This window comes from Geotrypetes seraphini, chromosome 1, assembly GCF_902459505.1.
Source record: "Geotrypetes seraphini chromosome 1, aGeoSer1.1, whole genome shotgun sequence".
NCBI classification, from domain to species: Eukaryota; Metazoa; Chordata; class Amphibia; order Gymnophiona; family Dermophiidae; genus Geotrypetes; species Geotrypetes seraphini.
In genome coordinates, this window is record NC_047084.1 from 61,743,331 (window position 1) to 61,767,628 (window position 24,298).

General features: G+C 44.7%; 1 protein-coding gene across 1 annotated transcript in view; it reads left to right on the forward strand.

Annotated features, from left to right (window-relative positions):
• The window catches only part of OXCT1 (3-oxoacid CoA-transferase 1), a 283,735-nt gene that overhangs the window by 235,638 nt on the left and 23,799 nt on the right, over positions 1-24,298 (forward strand). The window contains exon 15 of the mRNA XM_033932237.1: positions 21,975-22,055. Within this exon, the coding sequence (XP_033788128.1) occupies positions 21,975-22,055 (81 nt within the window). The remainder of the gene's footprint in view (positions 1-21,974; positions 22,056-24,298) is intronic.

Below are 24,298 nucleotides of genomic sequence, written 5' to 3' on the forward strand. Positions count from 1 at the left end.
ATTCAGCCTTCCTGAATGGCTCCTGTGAATACTCACTTCTGGGTTTTAAAATAGTTTTTTGCAATTTCTGAGGATAGGATTCTGGTCCCCCACCTCCCCAGACACCAAATTGCTATTTTTATTTTTGGTTGTTCCCTGTAGTATATGGATCGCGTACATCTTCAGCGGGACAGGAAACTTCAACTCCCTCTTCTTCACTACCATGGAGAACCCACAGCACCTTGATCTTACAGTATGGCTTTTGACCGCTCAGCCTTGATGAAGCAGGGTTATTCTGATGTAGTAGTTTTGACACTTTTGCAGTCAAAGTAACCCTCTACTATGGCTTCTTTTGCCAAAGCTTGGAAGGCTTTCCAACAGTGGTGTGCTAAGGACCAGGTGGAAACTGAGAGAGCTCCCATATCGGTGGTCCTGGCTTTTCTTCAGGTGAGCCTAGAAAAGGGTTTAGCAGTGGCCTCCTTTAAAGTTCAGGTTTCAGGCCTTTCGTGCTTCAGAACACGCAGAGATGCTAGTTTGCTTACTGCTCATCTGGTTATGACTAGGTTTATGAGAGGGGTGCTTTGTGGCATCTTAATATCATTCTGCAGGGCCTTGGGAAAGCCCCATTCGTGCCATTGAAGGATGCTTCTCTTCTGGATCTTTCTGGTCGCCATTGTCTCAGCATGGCATATTTCAGAGCTTCAGACTTTTTTGTGCATGGAACCTTTTCTCCATATTATGGATGCAGGAGTTGTCCTCTGTACTGTACCTTCCTTTCTACCGCTTTCCATGTCAACCAGGAGGTTCATTTACCTACTTTTCATTCCACAGGTTCGGAGTGCAAATATCACATCTTGCTTTGGTTTATTGAGACCTATTAATAAAAATGGAGAATTTGCCCATAGTGACCAACCAGATATCTTTTCTCTGGCAAAATGAAAGAAGATAAAACTGGATTGGTAACTATAGGCAACTTTTTTTGGAGAATTTATTTTCTTCTATTTTCTTCATTTTTATTTTTTTTACTCAGTCTATAAGAATAGCATACCATCTATAAAAAACATAAGAATAGCCTTACTGGGTCACACCAAAGGTCCATCAAGCCCAGTAGCCCGTTCTCCCGGTGGTTAATCCAGGTCACTAGTACCTGGCCAAAACCCAAAGAGTAGCAACATTCCATGCTACCGATCCAGCGCAAGCAGTGGCTTGCCCCATGTCTTTCTCAGTAACAGAAACAAAAATCTATGGATATACCGTATTTGCCGGCGTATAAGACGACTTTTCAGTACCTTAAAATCCTCCCCAAAGTCGGGGGTCGTCTTATACGCCGGGTACTGTTTACATGCAGTGGCGTACCAAGGGGGGGGCGGAGGGGGCGGTGCGCCCCGGGTGCCAGCCCTAAGGGGGTGCTCCCGGCCTTGCCGTTCAATCCCCCCCACCCCCGAAGGACCGCTCGCCCCACTGACCTTCCTGCACCACCTGTGAAGCAGTCCGCAGCAGGATCGCGAAGTCAGCGTCAGCGATCCCGCCCCTCCTCTGACATCAGAGGAGGGGCGGGACCGTGGCGCAGGAAGCAGCGCAGGGATCGCTGACGCTGACTTCGCGATCCTGCTGCGGCTGCTTCATAGGTGGTGCGTGGAGGCCAGGGGGGCGAGCGGTCCTTCGGGGTGGGTCGGGGCATCAGGCCTTCAGGGTGGGGCGGGCAGGCAGGCAGGCTTTCAAGGGGGAGGGGGTGACAGGCAGGCAGGCAGGTCTTCAAGGGGGGACAGGCCTTCGGGGGGTGCAGGCCTTCAAGGGGGGTGCAGGCCTTCAAGGGGGAGACAGGCCTTCAAGGGGGGGAAAGGCAGGCAGGCAGGACTTCAAGGGGGGACAGGCCTACAAGGGGGGACAGGCCTTCAAGGGGGGGGGGGACAGGCCTTCGGGGGGGTGCAGGCCTTCGGGGGGTGCAGACCTTCAAGGGGGGACAGGCAGGCAGAAGGTTGTGCAGAAGGTGTGCGGAAGAAGGGGTAGTCTTATACGGCGAGTATATAACAAACTCTATATTTTAACTGTAAAAGTTGGGGGGTCGTCTTATACGCCCAGTCGTCTTATACGCCGGCAAATACGGTAGATGTTCTGGAGATAATTTACTATAACTGACTATGGACTTTTTTCTTTAGGAAATTGTTCAAACTTTTCTTAAAACCAGCTATGCTATTTGTTCTTACCACAACCTGTGGCAAAACATTCCAGAGCTTAACTATTCTCTGAGTGAAAAAAATATTTCCTCCTATTGATTTTAAAAGTATTTCCCTGTAACTTCATCAAGTGTCCCCTAGTCTTTGTAATTTTTGACGGAGGGAAAAATCGATCCACTTATACCCGTTCTACTCCACTCAAGATTTTGTAGACTTCAATCATATCTCCCCTCAGCCGTCCCTTTTCCAATCTGAAGAGCCCTAACCTTTTTAGTCTTTCCTCATATGAGAGGAGTTCCATCCCCTTTATCATCTTGGTAACTATTTTTTGAACCTTTTCTAGCATCGCTATATCTTTCTTGAGATAAGGAGACCAGAATTGAACACAATACTCCAAGTGAGGTTACACTGTGGAGCGATACAGGGGGCATTATAACATTCTTAATCTTGTTAACCATCCCTTTTTTAATAATTCCTAGCATCTTGTTTACTTTTTTGGCCGCCGCCACCACACATTGGACAGAAGGTTTCAGCGCATTGTCTACAATGACACCCGGATCCTTTTCTTGGGTGCTAATTCCCATGGTGGACCCTAGCATCTGGTAATTGCGATTCAGGTTATTCTTCCCAATGTGCATCACTTTGCATTTGTCCACATTATATTTCATCTGCCATTTGGACGCCCAGTCTTCCAATTTCCTAAGGTCTGCCTGCAATTTTTCACAATCTGCATGCATTTTAACAACTTTGAATAGTTTAGTGTCATCTGCCAATTTTTTAAAAATTTATGAATTGCTTAAATCTAAGCGATGTACAAAACATTTATATCTACAATTTCAAACACAAATTTAATCGGTGGTAAATCAAATGCGCGCAAGACAAATGTGCGTGGACAATTGCGCGTATCGTTCCATTCTCCAGATCATTTATAAATAAGTTAAATAGCATCAGTCCAAGTACAGATCCCTGCAGCACTACACTGTTTACTCTCCTCCACTGAGAAAAATGACCATTTAGCCCTCTGTTTTCTATCTGATAACCAATTCCTAATCCACAACTGAACTTTGCCACCTATCAAATGACTCTTTAATTTTCTCAAGAGCCTCTCATGATGAACTGTGTCAAAAGCTTACTGAAAATCTAAATACACTATGTCAACCAGTTTGCAAGAGAGATTTTCTGGAATGCAACAGGAAAGGAAAATGGGCAATGTGGGTCTTGTTTTCCTTATTATATTTCTGTTGATGATTTAAAATATGAAAAAAAAGTGTATTTGAATTGAGAGTAACTCATTCAGTTGAGCAGTTTCATAAAACTTGATCTACAGTATTTCTGTTGTTTTCAAAATCTGTGTTAATATTTAGAAAAAAATAATGTTTATTAGATATAAATCTCCAAGATTCATTTTACTTCAAATAGAGAGACTGTTGTATTTTTAGTGTCATTTCAATTTTAAATAAAGGTATCCCAGGATGACATTTTACTTATGTAATGTTTACACCTATAGGTGCCATTCTGCCTCAAACAGTGTTTCATTATCACTTTGTAAACAATCAAAAATCATGAAAAAAGAAAAACCCTATTTTTGCATTCAGCATTTTATTTTGATGAAAAGTTTAGTTGTAATTCAGTGCTAAAACTAATTACTTCAGGGAATAGTTGACTTCTTTTATGAAATAATTGTCAAATTTATTAAGCACTTTTCCAACCAAAGCTTCTAATTGCTGAACTACATTAAGGTTTTGCAGTTAACACATTAACTGAAGAAGTTAACCAACAGTAGCTGCAAAACTTCCATTGCAATTGTAGGGGGCATTTCTGGTACTTGGGGGGAAAGCAGTTTTGCTGCTAACATGGAACAATGGTTGCTATTGTGTTAACAGCTTTGCTACTAAAGCAATGTGGCTAAGTCACAAGAGTTGTAGGTAACTATGCTAACAGTTAGTTGTTGAGCATGAATATTAATGCATACTCATGTGGTTTAATAAACAAGAACATGGGAAAAACTCTTTGGATAGTTAACCTGCTTTTTCCACATCTGTGGAATTCACTAGTCGTGGAGATAACACTACAGCCATTAACACAGCTTTAAGCAAACAATCTAGATTAATTGATTTATGTTGTGGTTATGTATTGTTTTTCAGAAAATTGAATCAAACATATAATGGAAAAACTAGATTAGCATATCAGGAGGTTAAGAGATTGCGGCAGAAATTCCAGCTCTTATTGTCAGAAGCTAAGCAGCATCAGGCCTGGCTAGTACCTGGATGGGAGACCACTTGGGAATACCAGGTGTTGTAGGCTGAGGGGCGCTATGTTGGGCAGCAGCAACATAGTGGAGCCACACATTGCACAGGAGAAGGCAATGGCAGACCAATCCTGTACTCAGCCATGAAACATGAAAGGGTGGATTCCTCACTGAGCATGCTGCCATGAGTCAGTGGCCAACTCAGTGGCATGATCCATCTATCCAATTCCATTAGCATGCACTAAGCTTCAGTAAAAGGGCCCTTAAATTTCCTTGGGTTTTGGCTACTAGGGATCTGGATTGGCCACCATGAGAATGGTGACATGTTACATGAGTAAACAACATAATACTATGATATTAAGATATCATGCAAATTTCATAGTAAATATTATACAATTACATTTCAACAGGCAACTGAATAATTCAGTATGAAGAAAAAACATCTTTTCTCTTAAAATCCGTCACGCTGCTGGCCTCAATCACCTGCAGTGGGAGTCTGTTCCAATGATCCACCACTCTTTCGGTGAAGAAGTACTTCCTGGAGTCGCCATGAAACTTCCCTCCCCTGATTTTCAGCGGATGCCCTCTGGTGGTCGAGGGTCCCATGAGCCAGAAGATATCATCTTCCGACTCGATACGTCCCGTGATGTACTTATACGTTTCAACCATGTCTTCCCGTTCTCTTCTTTCCTCAAGTGAGTACAGCCGCAATTTTTTTAGTCTTTCTTCATATGAGAGATCCTTGAGCCCCAAGATCATCCTGGTGGCCGTTCGCTGAACCGACTCGATCCTCAGCACGTCCTTTCGGTAGTGTGGTCTCCAAAACTGAACACAGTACTCCAAGTGAGGCCTCACCATGGATCTGTACAACGGCATCATGACTTCAAGTCTCCGGCGAATAATGTTATTTTACCTCGCAGCCCTTCTGCCAAGTCTCTTTTAAAGATGTTGAATAGGATCGGGCCCAGGACCGAGCCCTGCGGCACTCTACTGATTACCTCCGTCATTTCGGAGGGGGTGCCGTTCACCACTACCCTCTGAAGCCTACCTCCAAGCCAGTTCCCAACCCATTTCTTCAATGTGTCGCCCAATCCTATAGAACTCATCTTGCTCAGCAACCTGCGGTGTGGTACGCTATCGAATGCTTTACTGAAGTCCAGGTATACGATGTCCAGGGACTACCCAACATCCAGCTTCCTCTTCACCCAGTCAAAGAAGCTGATCAGGTTGGATTGGCAGGATCTCCCCTTAGTAAATCCATGTTGACGGGGATCCCGTAGATTCTCTTCGTTCAGGATCGTATCCAATTGGCATTTGATTAGAGTTTCCATTAGTTTGCACACTATTGATGGGAGACTCACCGGTCTGTAGTTTGCTGTCTCCATCTTGGAGCCTTTCTTGTGGAGTGGAATGACGTTAGCCGTCTTCCAGTCCAACGGGATGTTACCCGTACTAAGGGAGAGATTGAAGAGCGTGGATAGCGGTTCCGCCAAGACATCACACAACTCCCTGAGCACCCTGGGGTGTAGGTTGTCAGGCCCCATTGCCTTGTTAACTTTAAGCTTTGACAGCTCGCAGTAGACACCGCTGGGTGTAAACTTGAAATTACTAAACAGGTCATCTGCGTCAACCCTTGTCTGTAGCTGAGAGCCGAGTCCTGGCGCCTCGCGGGTGAAGACTGAGCAGAAGTATTCATTTAACAGTTGGGCTTTTTCCGAATCTGCTTCTACATAGTCTCCGTCTGGTTTCCTAAGACGTACTATCCCGCCTGAGTTCTTATTTCTGTCACTGATATACTTGAAGAAGGATATATCTCCTTTCTGGATGTTCTTCGCTAGAGACTCTTCCATGCGGAATTTGGCCTCCCTAACTGCTGTTTTGACTTGGCCAGATAGACTTCCCTAGAGTCCTGTTTCCCTGATTGTTTGTAAGAGATGAATGCTTTTTTCTTCTCCTTGATGAGGTCCGAAATCTCCGCAGAGAACCACTGTGGCTTATTGTTCCTTCGCCATTTACTTACTGATTTAACATAGCAGTTTGTTGCTTCTTGTATGGTGGCTTTCAAAGTCGACCACATTTCTTCCACGTTATCGGTTTCTGCTTGGCTTTGTAGCGCCTGGTGAACGAAGTCTCCCATTTCTTTGAAGTTTGTGTCCTTGAATTTGAGGACCTTGGTCAGTGTGGTAGATTTAGTGAAACCTTTCCTGAGATTGAACCATACCATGTTGTGGTCACTGGAGGCCAATATGTCGCCCACCGAGACCTCTGTGACACTTTCTCCATTGGTAAGTATCAGGTCCAGTATTGCCTGATCCCTTGTTGGTTCCAACACAAGTTGCCTGAGTCTTGCTCCCTCAGTTCTGGTCACCTTGCCTCCCTTTCCCCACCCCCGGTGCTTATGGCCCTGCCTGTTCCCCTCTTCTCCCTTGCCCCCTCCCTGCCGCCACCCACCCAGTCCCCTCCGCACGCAATGGCCTCGGCCCTTTTGTTGCCGCTGCCCCCCCCCTAGACAGAGGGGCGCTTGTCCTAATTTAAGTGTAAACTTGGCAAGCCACACCTGAGTATGCCCATGCTTTGCCTACCACGTCTGGTAGTTTGGCAGGAACAGTTTATGGTGTGGCATAGTATGGAGTACATTATTAGTAACCAGAAGCTACATTTATCTGGCATCTATCAATCCCCATTGGTGCCGGTTAACTGATTCTACTGTGTGTATGTATGTGTGTGTATGTATATATATATATATATATATATATATTTAATTTACTCTTAAATTTCTCCAAGTTACGTTCTTCCCTCAAATAAATAGGAAGCGAATTCCATGTTTGGGGGGCTGTAATAGAAAAGATAAATTGCCGTCTTGTACTAATAATTTTAAGTGAAGGGTTCGTCAGCAAGTGTTGTTCATTGGATCTCAATGTTCTATTAGAAGTATATGGAATTAGTAATTTATAGATGATGTTGATAATGTTGCTTTGTTCAGCACGTTATTCAGTGTGGAGAGGTGAAGGAGGCGGGGGTGGGTCAGTCATCCCTAAAATTTGTAATTTTTTCCATATTGGCAGGCAAGCTCTGCCCCTAACTCCAGCAAATATTGAGGGAGAAGTGTACTATGGGATGTATACTAGCTTGTCCAGGTGATTTGTTGCTCTTTAGTCTGTCAGATTGCCTCATTACATCTTCCAGGTTTTCAGAGATTTGTTTCCGTTCCTATGATTCATCACTTAATGCAACAGACTGAAAAGCTTTACCCGGGGAGATAGGAGGTTCATTTTTCCAATTCTACACTCCACTCCTTATACCTTCTTTGCACATCCACCTCAAATACCCTCTCCTTTCCCACAGCACTCTCCTAAACACCCTCCTTAGACATAAACCATCTACCAACTCACATCCTGCTGCATACCTATACACACTAGCACCTTTTTTGTCCCTAACGCATAACTAGCCCATCTCAAAAAAAACACCACTATACTGCTGCCCCAGAAACCCAATATATAAATAAGAACAGCCATATTAGGTCAAACCAATGGCATTCTAACCCAGTATACTTTTTCCAACAGTGGCCAATCCAGGTCACAAGTACCTGGAAGAAACCCAAATAGCAACAACATTCTAAGCTACCGATCCCAGGGCAAGCAGTAGCTTCCCCCAGGTCTGTCTCTATAGCAGACTATGGACCTTTCCTCCAGGAACTTGTCCAAACCTTTTCTAAACCTATCCATATTAACTGCTGTTATCACATCCTCTGACAATGAATTTCAGAGCTTACGGTAATTATTCTTTGAGTGAAAAACATATTTCCTCCTATTTATTTTAAAAGTATTTCCATCCATGTCTCCTCCTCTCCCTGTGGGCCTAGCATGCACGTCCCCTCCTCTCCCTGTGGGCCTAGCACCCATGTCCCTTCCTATCCCCCCCCCACCTGCGGTCTAGCATCCATGTCCCCACCACTCCTTCATGCAGATCTGGCCTCTCTCCTATCGACCCCCTCCCAAGAGAGCTGATATACCTGTGGGCTTCCAAAGGCAGCAGTAAAGGTAGTGGCCAGCCGGCAGAGGCAGTGCTGTGAAGCGGCTGCCGGACCTTCCTTCTGCCACTTCACCCATCTACAAGAAGTGACGCAACAGAGGGAAGGCCCTGGTGGGGCTGGTAACAAACAGCCTGGTCATAGTGCTGCCTCTGCCAGCTGACCACCACCACTGCTGCTTCTTTAGGAGGCTCGCAGGTATGTCGGCTCTTGGAGGGTGGGAGGGGGGTTCAGTCGGTCAGTCAAAGAGTTGGTCAGGGCAGAACAGAAGGTCTGTGCAGAATTCTATGCGAATGGGGAATTCTGTGCAAATTCTGCGCTGTACAGTTGCACAGAATTCCACTAGGAGTATTCTTTGAACATAAAGGACAACCAGGACCAAAACGCAATACTCAATGTGAGGTCACACCATACAGCAATACAGAGACATTATAATATTCTCTGTCTTATTTGCCCTTCCTTTCATTAGTAGTACATAGCATCCCTTTCCATAGTAGTACATAGCATCCTAGATGCCCCATTTCACAAACTAACCCACATACATTATCCTAAATACCCTCTACACATGCTGCTGCTCCAGATTCCCATATCCAAGTTCCATACATACTCTCACACCCTTTCGCTCTCTAAAGTACTGTTCTTCAACCGCTGGTCCGCAGAAAACTCCTGCCGGTCCATACAGGGCCGGCGAGATCGGATTGGGGCCATCTGCGTCTGGGCTGCAACGGCAATGGGCGGCATTGCACCCCCCCCAGTCAGCACTCAAGTTCGACAATGGGCCTCCTCTTCCTCCTCATCAACAGCACATCAGATCGGCAATGTGGTGCTCAGCCCAAAGCTTCCCCTCTGACGCAGCTTCCTGTTTCCGCCCAGGCAGTTCGAGTCAGAGGGAAGCTTTGGACTGAGCACCGCGTTGCTGATCTGATGTGCTGTTGATGCCCGGGGAACAGGAGGCCCATTGCCAAAATTTATTGCCAGGGAAGGGGGGTGTTACCAATCTTGAGTGTCATCGCGGGGGGAAGGCGGCGTTGCCCATCTTGTTGCCAAAATCAGAAAGAATGGTGAGAGGAAGGGGGCTGATGATGGGCCTGTGGTGGATGGAGAGATTGAGAAAAGGGAGCAGATGATGGAAGTGGGGGGAAAGAGAGAGAAGAGGGCAGATGATGGAAGTAGAGAGAAGGGACAGATGATGGAAGTGGGGAGAAGGAGGAGAGAGAAGAGGGCAGATGGAAGTGGGGAGAAGGGGCAGATGATGGAAGTGGGGAGAAGGGCCCCATCTTAATTTTAGCCTTAGATGCCCATTTAATTATAGCAATATCACCAGCAGTAAAAACTCATTTCCTAGTAACTAGAAAACTCAGCACATGCAAAGAAGTCAACATTGACAGGACTCCACAAACAGAACTTTTAAAAAAACTAAACAAAAGAAACAGTGGCTTCAGTATGGTACAAAATTTAATCATTCCCAAACATTTCTTTTATGAGTTCAAGTTGCCAAACCTAAAAAATGGGCTTTTGACAGTGTGTTCAACCCATGCTAAGGCATCATGAACACAAACACATTAGTTACTTAAAAGATCTCGCAATTAACAAGTTGGTTTTAACCATTAAGGCAATAAAGTGATGGGAAGAGGTGATGCAGGCACCTTGAAGAAGTGGCATGACAGTGAACCGAGATTAGGCCTCAATTCAGTAAAGAGAGGAGGGTTAGGATACTCACAAAGTTAAGAGACCTCCTTCTCAGGTTCATTGCTCCCAGGGCCGCCGAAAAATGCGCCTGTGGACAGTCCACTGACTTAGAAGGCACACAAACTTATTTTCTCTACCAGAAGCCGGGGACAAGTCTCGGGGAAGTCAACACGACTCCATCTTCCCCTGCTGAAGTGGTCTTGCTTGGAGCACCCACTTAAGCCAAAACCAGACAAAAGCAACTAAATTATACATAAACAATAGATAAATCCCAAACATATTGACAAATTAAAAAACTAAAAAAGCCTAAAATACAAACTATGCCAGTATGTATTGCCACGAGAATGTATACTAAAAAATGGGGAGTTAGCTAAGAAAAACTGAATGTGTCAAAGGCAAGCCTAGGAGAAAACACCTAAAAGTGAACAATGAGGTTGGCCTCTCTGAGGGACCATGGCCAGACTGCCAAGACTAGGGAAGGTACTAGATAACTATAAATAAGACTGCAAAAATGTAAAATCAAACAGCTATGCTAAAAGAAAAGATGAGCCAGTTGGGCTGAAAATAAAACAGCTAGGCTAAAAATGAAAAATGTAAATAAGAAACGAGAAATGTAAATAAAAATAAAAACTGCCAGATCTCTTATGGTGACACCAGAGAAATCATTCAAGAAGAGTTAAGAAGGCTAGCTTGAGAAACCATATATCAGAGGAAAAGTGCATTGAAGAAATTAGTTAAAATGCAAAAAGCACAAAACAGGATGCCGGTCTAAAATCAGAGGCGCGGAGTGGTAAAGTCTAATGGACAGCCAAAGGGAAGCAAAATGAACAAAGCCTCAACTATCGAAAAACCAAAATTATAAACAAATTATGAACAGGAGAAACTCCAACAAGCATGGAGGGACAAGGTCTACAAAAACCCCCCAAATATAAATGCATTAAGAAAAGTACTTACTAAATATAGTACTGGCAGCAGTTCTTAATGAATGGAAGACACTGCGAGAAAGTAAAAGTATAAAAAAAATGGGTGGATGACATGGATGAATCTCATTGGTCCAAACACGTGTACTGCTTTCTAAGGGTGAACGTAGTGAAAAACCGCTAACTAAAGATTGTGGGAAGAAACGTAAAGAACACTGAAGGAGGATATGAGGATAAATCTCATTGGTCTAAAATCTTGAACTTACTGAACAGAGCCATTGAAGATAATGTATATGAATTAGAACATTATCTTCAATGGCTCTCTCCCGCGTTAGCCCATAGCAAACTCATGCTCTGAGGCTCTAACGTATTCATGCCATTTCCCTTCTCTTCTCTCCCCCCTCCCCTGGGACGTAACTTCCAGTTTCGGACGGAAGAGAAGGGAAACTGGCATGCACACGTTAAAGCCCCAGAGCATGAGTTCGCTATGGGCTAAGGTGGGAAATCTCCAAACCGGTGAGGGATTTGTTTTGGTTTTGTTTTTTTTTTAATGTTGAGCATCAGCAGTTACATTCCAAAACAGACTCGCTGTCTTTCCACTTATATCTCTGAATGCAAGAACTAGGTGATGATAACTGGGGATGACTCAGAACGCTACTCTGAAACTTATCAGCGTAGCAGCACTCCTCACTGAATTCCCCCAGTGTATATGTTTGACTATTTTTACTTTTCTTTTTTTTTCTTGGTGTTTGTCTTTTAATTTAACCCTCGGTTTTTCCTGAAAGCTAGTTTAAATTTTCTTTCTTCATTTGTATTAACAAATTTCATATCCTTATCAAACCTTCTTATCCATTCTTTAACAATCATGAATGAGTAATGCACTTAGTTTAGTGTTAACGCTGCATTGCCGCACTGTTCCCCACCAACGCGTTTTGCCTTCTTCGTCAAGATGGGGCTAGTGCTGCAACTGTTGGTTTACACTATACCATTTCACTCATCCCGCGACCATTTTAAACATTCAAATATCAAACACCAAGAAAAAAAAGAAAAGTAAAAAAACACATGGAAATTAAACACATGGAAATTTTCAGGAGCACATAATTGGACCAGACTATCTCATGAGCAATGTTCTCTCTAAGGAGTGACTAGATGCATGCAGATTTTTCCTGCGAGTGACAAGTTATAAAAACTAACAATTTTTGATCCCAGTATTAGCAATGCATTTCTCTATATAGCACAAAATCCATCACACATATGGTAATTGATTTAGTTTTGTTTTGTTTGAAAATCGGGTTGGGTCAGTATTTTTGTGGAGCTACTATGTAATTAGCATGTAAAATGTATGAGTAATTGCTCACATGTTCCACTTAGAGCAGTGGTCTCAAACTCAAACCCTTAGTGGGGCCATATTTTGGATTTGTAGGTACTTGGAGGGCCGCAGAAAAAATACTTAATGTCTTATTAAAGAAATGACAACTTTGCAGGAGGTAAACAGTTAAAGGAAAGATTTATAAACTATAAAGAGTTTTACCTTATGCAAAGTTGTCATTAACTATTTTTTCTGCAGCCCTCACATTTAAAGTTTAATATCTTTCCTTTCTCAAAACTGACTCATTTCAATCACTATATTGAAAATAAAATCATTTTCCCTACCTTTGTTGTCTGGTGACTTTATTTTTCTGTGCATTTAACTATGTTTCCAGGGTCTTCTTGTCCTTTGACTGGTTTTCTCTTCATCTTCACTTTCTGCCTTGCATCCATCTTTGGCATTAACTTAATATTCATTTTTTCTGTTTTCTTTTCAAAATCTACGTTTCCATGTCTTACCTTCCCTTCTATCTCTCTCTTCTTCTGTCCCTATTTCCATAGTCTGACATCTCTTTCTTTCCTTTCTCTCCCTCCCTCCTTCCTTCCTTTCCCCTCGTCTGGCATCTATCTCCTTCCCTCCCCCAACTTTTTATTTCTTTCACCCTGCCCCCTTCTTTTCATGCCCACATTCTTTCTATATGTCTGTCTTTCTCTCTCTCTCTCCTTGCCCCCTTTCTTTCTTTTTTTCTTTCTTCATGCCAGCCCTTTCTTTCTGTCTTTCTCCATGCCCCTTTCTGTCTGTGTCTCGTTTCTCTTCTTTCTTTCTGTCTCCCTGTCCCTCATTTCTTTCTTTACTTTTCCCTGCCCTCCCCCAAGCCACCACCATTGGGGTGGAGCCCTGAACCATTGGGGAACAGGCCGCCACCGCCGCATTCGGGTAACAGTCTGCCGCCGCCACAATCGGGGAACAGGCCAGTGCCGAGGTCTTAAACTCTCCCTGCTTATCTTCCCCAGCGCAGGGCTGACCAATTCACGCCACCCGACGTCAATTCTAACGTCTGGAAGGAACTTCTGGGCCAGTCAGGCAGCAATTGGCTGGCCCGGAACTTCCTCCCCGAGGTTAGAATTGACGTCGGGTGGCGAGAATTGGTTGGCTCCGAGCTGGGGAAGATATGCAGGGAGAGCTAAGACCTCGGGCGCTGGCCTGTTCCCCGATTGCGGTGGCTTGGGGGAGGGCAGTGGGAAGGGAAGCAGATTGGGGACCCCTGCTTTAGGCGAGGACAGATCATGGGCCGCAAAATAGTCCCTGGGGGGCCGCATGCGGCCCACAGGCCACATGTTTGAGACCACTGACTTAGAGGGAATATAGCTCATGAAGTGATGTTGGGAGACAGAAAGCAAAGGAAATTGCACATATAGTAACATAGTAGATGATGGCAGATTAAGACCTGAATGGTCCATCCAGTCTGCCCAACCTGATTCAATTTAAATTTTATGAAGAATCTAAATTCAGTAAAATGTCTTTTTTTTAATTTAAATAATTCAGAACACTTCATAGTTAATGGCATCACCATCAGTGCATTTTCTATACAAGTTAATTTGGTGTTGGTTACGAAAGAACAAAACCGTGATGAATTATAAAAGAATGTAGCTGCCAGTGGAAATGTAAACCCAAGCAGAGGGCAGGCCTCTACTCATAATCTCAAAGATGTTTGTCATGTTCAGGTTGAATTTTGTTATTGGGGGATGAAGTGATTGCCTTCAAGTAAGGATTATACTGCATATGGTCTAATTAAATACATTCATTCATTTAAAATGTGGACACATATGCCAAAGTAATTCTTCCATAAGAAGATATTTGGTCCTTTTCTGGTAAAGTTAGATATGTGCCTCTGGTTATGTGATTTTACATGGTAAATTAATCACTCTCTGTTCTCCATGCAAGCTTGTACGTGAACTGCTTAACTAAAATGAGATTTTACCTGGAGACAGAAGCTGTGCAGAGTTCAGTTGCTAGGGAAACATTTGCCTGATATGTTTCAGAATTGTTGCCTCATTTGGAGGCTTTGGCAGCACTGCTGTATTAGGAATGAGAAGTAAAGCAATATTACAAATATGAAATACCTGAAAGATATGCACACAATGTAAAAGGAATGTGCTTCTGAATTTTATAGTGTACATACATATATGAAAAGTGCCAGAAAAGTAGTAGTGATATTTTGCAGGCATTGAAGAACTGTTAATTCAAATATGATTCCACAGTCAATTACATAAGTGTAGTGCATCTCTGAGGGAAAAAGGCTTTTTTTCTGTATCTCTTGTTAGACTGGTATAGTCCTTTCAAATGGGTTATATACCTCACTGCTACCAGTAGGTGGAGACTGAGAACAAACTTGTATATCAGGATAGACTCTCCCCTAGCAATCCAGTCTATCTCAGTCTCCAACAGCAGGTGGTAAGACTAATTTGGCTCCCCTCAGTACTGTTGGAATTTGTTTTTGGACTTCAGGGTTCTCCTTTTGTGCCGGATGGAGCTTGGACGGGTCCTATTTGGGGATCCGTCTGACCTCGGGGGGTATTAAACCCAGCAGGTCTCATGCTGGGTCACTTCCCCCACATGCTTCCACCTCCCCCAACTTTTTTGTAGAGGTACCTCAGCCGGCAGCCTGGCCTCCTGGTTGGTCAGGCTTCCAGTTTTGAGAGCCATGGAGTCTGTTCTGAATAAGTTTAAAAAAAAATCCTGAGGCTGTGCCGGTCAAAGGGCTCATTTCCCTTTAAAACTGCCTTTTTAAATTGTATTTCTCATCTAATCGGCACTTTTTTTGCAGCTAGGTCGATTTTCAGCACTTTTAAAGGGAAAAAATGTTCATTGTGCTCCAGACACGAGGTACTTGCGGCCAGCTTGTGCAAGTGTTGTGCAGGCCGGAGTGGTGGGAGAGCCTCGTCGGCAGCGGCTGCCTGCGGCCAGGGCACCTCGCCACATGTACCACGCGAGTTGGCTTCGGATCGTGGGGTAGCCTGGGCTTCCCCCAACATCCACGCGGAGGGTTCTCCAGCCATTGACGTTCAGGATGAAAAGGATTCCTTTACCGCCGGAGCGGCTAGGGATTCCCTTTTCACATCGGTTGGTTGGTTCCTTGGCCTCAGCATCAGGAAAATACCAGGCTTTTCAGGCGTGGCAGGCCGCAGGAGCTCCGATTTTGGTGGTTTCAGGTCCAATTTCAGCGGGAACCTCCTCCTTCATATCTATGACCTCAGGTGACCTTCCCCCTGCTCTGGAATTGCAGAGGCAAGGTATTGTTGGGTCCATTGCTGTGGCAGGAAGTCCCTTGGGACCGTCAGGGGTTGTTCACCTTGAGTGTGTTGGCACTATGTAAAGCTTATGTGCTGGTGGCTGGAAGTTCCGTGTCTACTCTGCGGGTCTTGGGGGGAGGCGGGTTGCCCTCCACTTCTTCCCCAGTGCGGCCCCATACAGTGGCGGTTTTGTCCCCCCTCTACTCCCCTCCAAGCGCCCGAGGGTCTCTTGGGATGAGGATTTTTGCCCAGCGGAGTAAGATGTTATTGATGAAGACCTGGACCTTTGGGAAGATTTTCAGGATCCTCTTGAGGGGCTGGATTCCGCCAGCGGGGGTTTCGAGCACCCCCTTGCTGGCGAAGATGCATCTGTGGAGTGCATTTTTCAGCGGGATGAGCTTCATGAGCTAATTCTTCAGGTCTCCTCGGTTTTGAACTTTGAGGACACCATGTTGGAGCCCCCGCGTATGGTGGACCTCTTGCTTAAGGGGATTCGCTCTGCTTCCCACTCTTTTTCTATGCATCAGGATATTTGGGGCATTAAGCTCGCACAGAGGCAGGTGCCGAAAGCTCCCTTTCGTTTTGTGCACTCCATGGCCCACCTGTATCCCATTTCTGAAGGGATAGGAACACTCTGAAGTCACTGGTGGTGGACACAGTGGTCTCGGCCATCTCTAAGCAGCATACCGTGCCTGTTCAGAGCGGTACAGCCTTGAAGGACCCTGAAGAATGTAAGTTGGAGTCCCTCCTTAAACAGAGTTTTGATGTGAAAGCTCTGGCGGTCCAGGCTGCAATATGTGGAGGGCTGGTGGCTCAGGCATGTTTTCGCTGGGCCGAGCATGTGCTTGGCAGTAAATCTGAGGATTTGGAATTGCTAAAACGTGAAGTGGCAAAGATTGAATTGGGTGCTTCTTATCTTTTAGATGCCATGTATGACCTCTTGCGAACTTCTTCCAAGTCGTTGGCTTTTGGAAGTAGCAGCTTGCCTTACCCTGTGGCTTTGTGCTTGGTTGGCGGATATGGTGTCCAAAGCTAAGTTGACAAAGTTTCCCTTTAAGGGGTCTTTCTTGTTTGGTGAGGACTTGGACAAGTTGGTTCAGACTTTAACTGATTCTAAAGTGCCTCGTTTGCCTGAAGATAGGCCTAGGCTGCTGGATCGAGTGGTGCTGCTCATGGGCGTAATTTCCACCACTTCCGCCCTGGTCGAGGGGCTGCCTCATTTCCATCTCCTGGACTCTCCAGAGGCAGGTTCTTCCAGCATATGCAGTCCGTTCGTGGGGCCCGCCAGGGTGTGGGTAGCACCCCCACCGGGTCCCCTGCCACCTATCCTGCCCCGTGACTCCTTGCCGGCGTCCGTCTTGGTTCCTGTGGGTGCCCAGCTGCAAGATTTTTATCCAAAGTGAGCAGAGATCACATTTGATCAGTGGATTCTGGAGGTGATTTGGGACAGCTATGCTCTAGAGTTCACCTGATACTTGCCAGATCGTTTTCTCGCTTCTCCCTCACAGGTAACGTGGAAGCAGCAGGCCTTTCGCCAGACCCATCAAAGATTGTTGTGGGGCACAGGTTGGTACTCGATTTACTTTGTAGTGCCAAAGAAAGAGGGGACCTTTTGGCCCATTCTAGATTTGAAGAGGGTCAACAGGGCTCTTCACATGCCTTCTTCCGCATGGAAACTCTGCGGTCTGTGATTCTAGCGGTTCAGCTGGAGGAGTTTCTGTCTTCTCTCGATCTGACAGAGGCCTATTTGCACATTCCTATTCGGGCCTCCCATCATCGCTTCCTGCGCTTTGCGATCTTGGGGCAACACTATCAGTGCAGATGTTCACCAAGGTGATGGTGGTTGTTGCGGTGGTGTTGCGAAAAGAGGGCATTCTGGTTCATCCCTATTTGGATGACTGGTTGATTCAAGCAAATTCGTTCCAGGAGAGCACCGGGGTCACAGCTCGGGTGGTGGAGTTTCTGCAGTCGCTGGGATGGCTATCAACCTTTCCAAGAGCCGGTTGTCTCCATCTCAGCACCTGGAATATCTAGGCATTCTGTTTGACACCACCTTGGGGAAGGTCTTCCTTCCGGAGGCCCGGGTAAGCAAGTTGCAATCTCAGATTTGCCTGCTTATGGCGTCCCGGTGTCCTGGGGCGCAGGATTTCCTCCAAGTCTTGGGGTCAATGGCAGCTTCCCTCAACGTGGTGAGGTGGTCTCGGGCCCACACGCATCCTCTTGAGTATATTCTTCTTGGGAGGTGGTCACCTCAGAGGCACAGGCTGGATCATCCTGTTCCGCTTTAGGGCTTGGCTCGTTGCACTCTTCGTTGGTGGCTCCAGATCCCCATCTGGTAAAGGGGCAAATCTGGACCAGCCGCAGTAGACGGTGTTGCTCACAGCTGCCAGTATTCTCGGTTGGGGAGCTCAGTGTCTAGGTCACTCAGCATAGGGCACCTGGTCCACAAAGGAGGCTTCCTGGTCGATCAGTGTCTTAGAGACCAGAGCCATCCGTCTTGCGCTGTAGGCCTTCCAGTCCTTCCTGATGGGCAAGTTAGTCAGAGTTCTTTCGGACAATGCCATGGCGTTGGCCTATGTCAATCAGGGGGGCACCAGGAGCACTTTGGTGGCACAGGAGGCAGCTCTGCTCATGCTCTGGGCAGAGTCTCTTCTTCAGGACATCGTGGCCTCCCACATAGCAGGAGTGGAGAATGTTCAAGCGGACTTCCTCAGTTGTCACATGCTAGATCCCAGAGAGTGGCGTCTTAAGCCCCGTGGCTTTTCAGTTGATAGAGATAGTTAGGCCGAGAGCCTGGATGCTCTGGTTCAACCATCCCAATGGAGGGGATGTTGTATGTGTTCCCTCCGTGGCCATTAATGGGCAGAGTTCTTCTTCGCATAGTTTGACATCCGGACCTGGTGGTTCTGGTGGCTCCGGATTGGCCCAGGCAACTGTGGTACACAGATCTGGTGAGGCTTCTGGTGGCGGATCCTTTGCCTCTCTTGGACGACCTTCTGACTCGGGGTCCCATTCTAATATTTGATCTGGTTCTCTTCTGTCTTACGGCTTGGCTCTTGAAAGGAATCGCCTAGGTAAAAAGGGGTATTCCAATAAAGTGATCTCTTGGGGTCCCGGAGGCTTTCTACCTCTTGGGCTTATGTGAGGGTTTGGCGTATATTTGAGGAGTGGTGTGCTATGCGTGGAGTGGTCTCTTTTCACACTTCCCTGCCTAACATCTTAGTGTTCTTGCAGGGTGGCCTGGACAGGGGACTAGCTTGGTCTTCTCTCAGGTTCAGCTTGCGGTCTTGTCAGCCTTTCGTGAGTTGTTGAAAGGTCAGCGTTTGACTGCCTTTCCTGATGTGATTCGCTTCTTGTGGGCGGCCAAAATGCTCAAGCCTCCCGTACGACCCTCTGTTCCATCTTGGGATCTAAATCTGATTCTGTCTGTTCTGGTGCACCCGCCTTTTGAACCGTTGGGCGACTGCTCTTTGAAAGACATTTCTCTTAAAGCGGTCTTCTTGGTGGCTATTACTTCTGCTAAATGTGGAGTTTTCTAGGGAGTGGGTTGTCTTGCGGCCTGTTCTTCTATTCTGCCAAAGGTAGTTTCTCCTTTTCATGTCAATCAGGCAGTGGTCCTCCTGGTGTTGGGTAGCTGGGAGGGCTCTTCCGAGCAGAGACAGCTGGTGCAAGTTGGTGTCGGTTGGGTCCTTCGCTCTTATGTACAGAGGACTCAGGAGATCAGAAAATAAGATCATCTCTTTGTCCTTCTCTTTGTCCTCGTAAGGGGGATGGCACTTCTAAAGCTACTATTGCGCGCTAGATCAAGGAGACTATTGCTTCCACTTATTTTTTGAAGAAAAAGCCTGTTCCAGAATTTCTCAAGGCTCATCCCACTTGGGGTCAGGCAGCTTCTTGGGCTGTGTCTTCTCTAGTGCCTCCAGTGGATATTTGCAAGGCTGCAATTTGGTCTTCTTTGCATTCCTTTGTCAGACATTATCGTGTGAATGTTCAGACGTGTCGAGACGCGTGTCGGTGAGCATGTTCTGGTGTCAGCCCTTTGGGGGTCCCACCTTTGATGGGTATTGCTTTGGTATGTCCCATTCGTAAGGTCTAAACCAGTCTAACAGGCGATACAGAAGGAGAAATTAGGTTCTTACCTGCTAATGTTCTTTCTGTTAGCCTGTAGACCAGTATAGTCTCCCACCCTATCTGTCTTTGTGCGGTGATTGTGGGTTTTTGGTTTTGCTCGCGTGCAGATTTTTTTTTTCTGCGGATTCTAGTATTTTTCTAGGGCCGGGGAGAATTAAGAACAATGGCTATGGCTCAGCTAGCTTAGCTGGTGAGCTGTGGGGATAGTTTCTAAACCAGGGTTTAGTTCTACACATGTTCCAACAGTTGTTTACTAGTGTTTGTTGTTTTTACACTCCTGTTTGGAGTATGTTTTACTGTTTTCAGTTGAAGTCTTTCTTAGGTTCTGCTTGGCTATTCGGCAGACTGGATTGCTAGTGGGGAGTCTATCCTGTTATACAAGTTTGTTCTCAGTCTCCACCTGCTAGTAGCAGTGAGGTATATAACCCATTCATAAAGACTATACCGGTCCACAGGCTAACAGAAAGAAAATTAGGAGGTAAGACCCTAATTTCTGTTTTCTCTTCAAAAAATCAATGTGGTAATTTCTCAGCTGACATGACAGTACTTGGCACTGAATATACACAATTATCTGAATCGTTAATGGTGCTGAATATACATGTAGTATGACTGTCAGCACTATCTGTATTGTGGCTGAATGTTACTACCAAATTGATCACTTTCAGGGTTACCTCTGCTCTGCCTACAACCTGGCTCATAATTATACAAATATTATAAGTCTGCTTATCAATTTAAAATGGCTAGAAACCATCCATATAATTTCTGAAAATACAAGCATTTGCAAATTATGCATTTTCCAACTGTTAGCAAATGTATAACTAATTTTTAATATCAGGTAAATATTAAAACACAGTAAGTGATGGCAGAGAAAGTCCCTCATGGTCCATCCAGTCATTTTAAGGTTGAACAATGTTGTGTGAAGAGTTACTGAGATACTTGAAGATGCAGTGGTTACAGACTCAGGTGTGATAGTATGTGATGATCTAAAGGTGGCCAGATTGAAAAGGCAACGGCATAAGCTAGAAGGATGTTTGGGTGCATAGGAAGAGATATTACCAGTAGGAATAAGAAGGTATTGATGCCCCTGTTGAGGCTTCATTTAGAATTTTTGGTGCAATTCCAGAGACTGCACCTTCACAAAGATATAAACAGGATAGAGTCGGTCCAGAGGAAGGCAACTAAAATGGTCAGTGATCATTATAAGGTGTATGGGGACAGACTTAAATATCTCAATATGTATACTTTGGAATAAAGGTGGGAGAGGGGAGATATGAAAGAGACATTTAAATACCTATGTGGCATAAGTACCGTATTCATAAGGCGAGTCTCTTTCATTAGAAAACGAGCTCTGGAATGAGAGGGCATAGGATGAAGTTAAAAGGTGATAGACTCGTGAATAATCTAAGGAAATACAGTGGAACCTTGGTTTACAAGCATAATTCGTTCCAGAAGCATGCTTGCAAACCAAAATACTCGTATATCAAAGCGAGTTTCCCCATAGGAAATAATGGAAACTCGCTTGATACATTCCCCCCACCCCCCCGGGCCAGCGGCACTGCTCCCCCCCTCATTACCGCACCCCCCGCCCGAACAACTTGAAACTTAGCCCTCCCCCCCCCCCGGTCTGGCACTGGCACACAGCCCACAGGATGTGCCGGTGCCGTTTGAAGAACTTCCTGCCTCTGCCGGGCCTTGAGCATGCATCTGCATCTTCTAATTCTCCCTTTCACCGAGAATCTCGGTGTCTTATTTTCAGGGAAACATGGAATATCTAAAAAGCTGTCTTTGTCTCCCTATTTCATCCTTCCATTTGCAGCTTTGCTTTCCTGACTACACGACCAGCCTCTCTTAATTTTTCCAGATATTTTTGCCTGCCTTTCTCTTTCTGTGACCTTTTGTAGTTTATGAAAGCTAACCTCTTATTCCTTACCTTCTCAGCTTCTACTTTTGAGAACTAAAGCGGCCTTCTTTTCCTAGCGCCCTAAAGTATTTGCATTAGAGCTGATAATTACATTTTGAAGTGTTTACATAATTTGAATTAATATGACTGCAATAATAGTATGAGTACTGAATAGTACTGAACTTATATGATTATTTCATAGAAAGATTTGCCTGTTGTTTTTACTCTGCATGTTGCTGTTTGACTTGATTAATCATCTCTTTAAACAACAATGTCTTTATATGTGATTTATTTTCAGGGTGGTGAGCACAAAATATTAGAAAAATGTAATTTGCCTCTGACCGGGAAACAGTGTGTAGACCGAATCATTACTGAGAAGGTAAAAATTTTTTATTCTATACTGTATATTTATCTCATAAAAGGTAATGTAACTTTCAATAAGTTCTAAAAATCAGATATGTTTAGTCTCTTATTTTGCTGCCAATCTAAACTGTTGACCGGTGGTATAATCATTCATTAAAAAGTATGCTTGAATTTCACAGGTCTGCGACTAAAAAGCTGTTTGATTATTTTCATCTAATGTCTATGTATTTTGGTGTGCTGAAAACAAATAAAATATTGAAAAAACTCCTAGACATCATGATTTGCCACAAAATGCAAAATTGTCTTCAAATTTATCATTTTTTTTTATACTATGGGTTTTAACCAAATTTAAAGTCCAAATTAAAATTAATTCACATAAGTGCATTTAAGATATAAAATGTCAAAAAACCTTAAATGGGTTGTCCGAGTTGGGTAAAAAAATATAGCACTGTAAATCTGTACATATACATAAATCTGCAATATATACATAAGCTAAGCAAGTTTTAGGGAAAAAAATTATATTTCCTCATTTCCCTAGTTCTCTTCTGGCCCTTTTTTGTTATTTGCAGGTAAACAATCTCTGCCCCTCCCCCCCCTGCAAAAGGGGTGAATACAAGTGCTGTTCTGAGTGACATGTCTGACTACTGGGATATTCAACAGTATGTGTAAGCCTCAGCCCTGAGTCTGTGCTTTTAATGGTAGAAGGGGCTAATCTTTCCAGAAGAATCCAATGGGAGGGAGACTCAGGGCAGATAGCAGCAGCTCCAGTCAGTGCAGGGGGGTGTGGCCAGCACTGTGACGACTCGTATAAAGACAAAGAGCTGCTCTCTCCTGCAGTCCACACGTGTGCACGAACCATCATCAGGTTCTTGGTTCTAGGCTGTTCACACTTTTTTATCACAGTTCATGTTAGCTCATCATTCTTCAACCGTTATGTTATGGCTCTGCAAAAGTGTATTAATTCGCCAGACAGTTTCTGTTTCATCTGTGGTGAATATACAGTGTTGAAGCAACAGCAGAATATTACAGACTTTGTGAAAAAAGTATACTTCGCATACTTTGGACTAAAAATTGGAGATCAAGATAAAGTTTGGGCGCCTCATAAAGTGTGCAAATGGTGTGTTGAGGACCTCCGAAACTGGTTCAAGGGTAAGAAAAAATCTTTCCGTTATAGGATTCCTATGGTATGGTGAGAGCAAAAGAACCATGGTGACGAATGTTACTTTTGTTCATGCGATGTGAAGGGGTTTAATTCCAAATGTAAGCATTCCATTTCATACCCCAATCTTCACTCAGCAATTTGTCCCATCCCCCATGGCACAGATATACCAGTATCCAAGTCCCCTGCTACCTTGGAAGAGATACCTAGCTCCGATGAAGGTGAAGTCAAACCTGAACCAGATGATGAATCAAGTTCTTACTTTGAAGATGATACAAGACCAAAATTGTTTTCTCGGGAGGAGATGAATGATTTGGTAAGAAACTTGAATCTTCCCAAAGATGCCGCTGAGTTACTCGGATCAAGCCTGAAAAGCAGGAATTTATTGTTGCCAGGAGTGTCATCTTCATGGTTCAGGCGTCGTGAAAAAGAGTTCATTCCTTACTTCGCCCAGGAAGACAAGTTGGTTTATTGCATCGATGTCGAAGGTCTGATGGGTCAGTTTAAAATCCAATATGATTCAAAGCAATGGCGTCTTTTTATAGATTCTTAAAAAAGAAGTCTCAAAGCAGTTTTACTCCACAACGGTGGTTTTTACACTTCCATACCTGTAGGTTATTCCGTACACTTGAAGGAAACCTACGAGAACTTGGAATTGGTTCTTCGAAACTTAAATATGAAGACCATGGTTGGCAAGTATCTGGGGACTTGAAGGTCTTGTGCATGCTGCTCGGGCAACAAGCTGAGTATACCAAATACCCTCGTTTTCTGTTTCTGTGGGACAGTCGAGCCCGACAAAATCACTGGGCCAAGAAGAGTTGGCAGCCGAGGGTGCTAATAGTCGGTGGAAAAAAATGTCTTCCGAGAACCTTTGGTTCCTTCCCATAAATTTCTTCTACCACCTCTCCACATAAAATTGGGATTGATGAAGCAATTTGTAAAATCACTTCCAAGAGATGGAGAATACTTCAAATACTTGGTCACCAAGTTTCCAGGCCTGTCGGATGCAAAATTGAAAGAAGGTGTTCGTCGGACCAGACATTAGAAGGCTTAAAGTTGATCAAGAGTATGTCAATTCCATGACAGATCCTCAAAAAGAA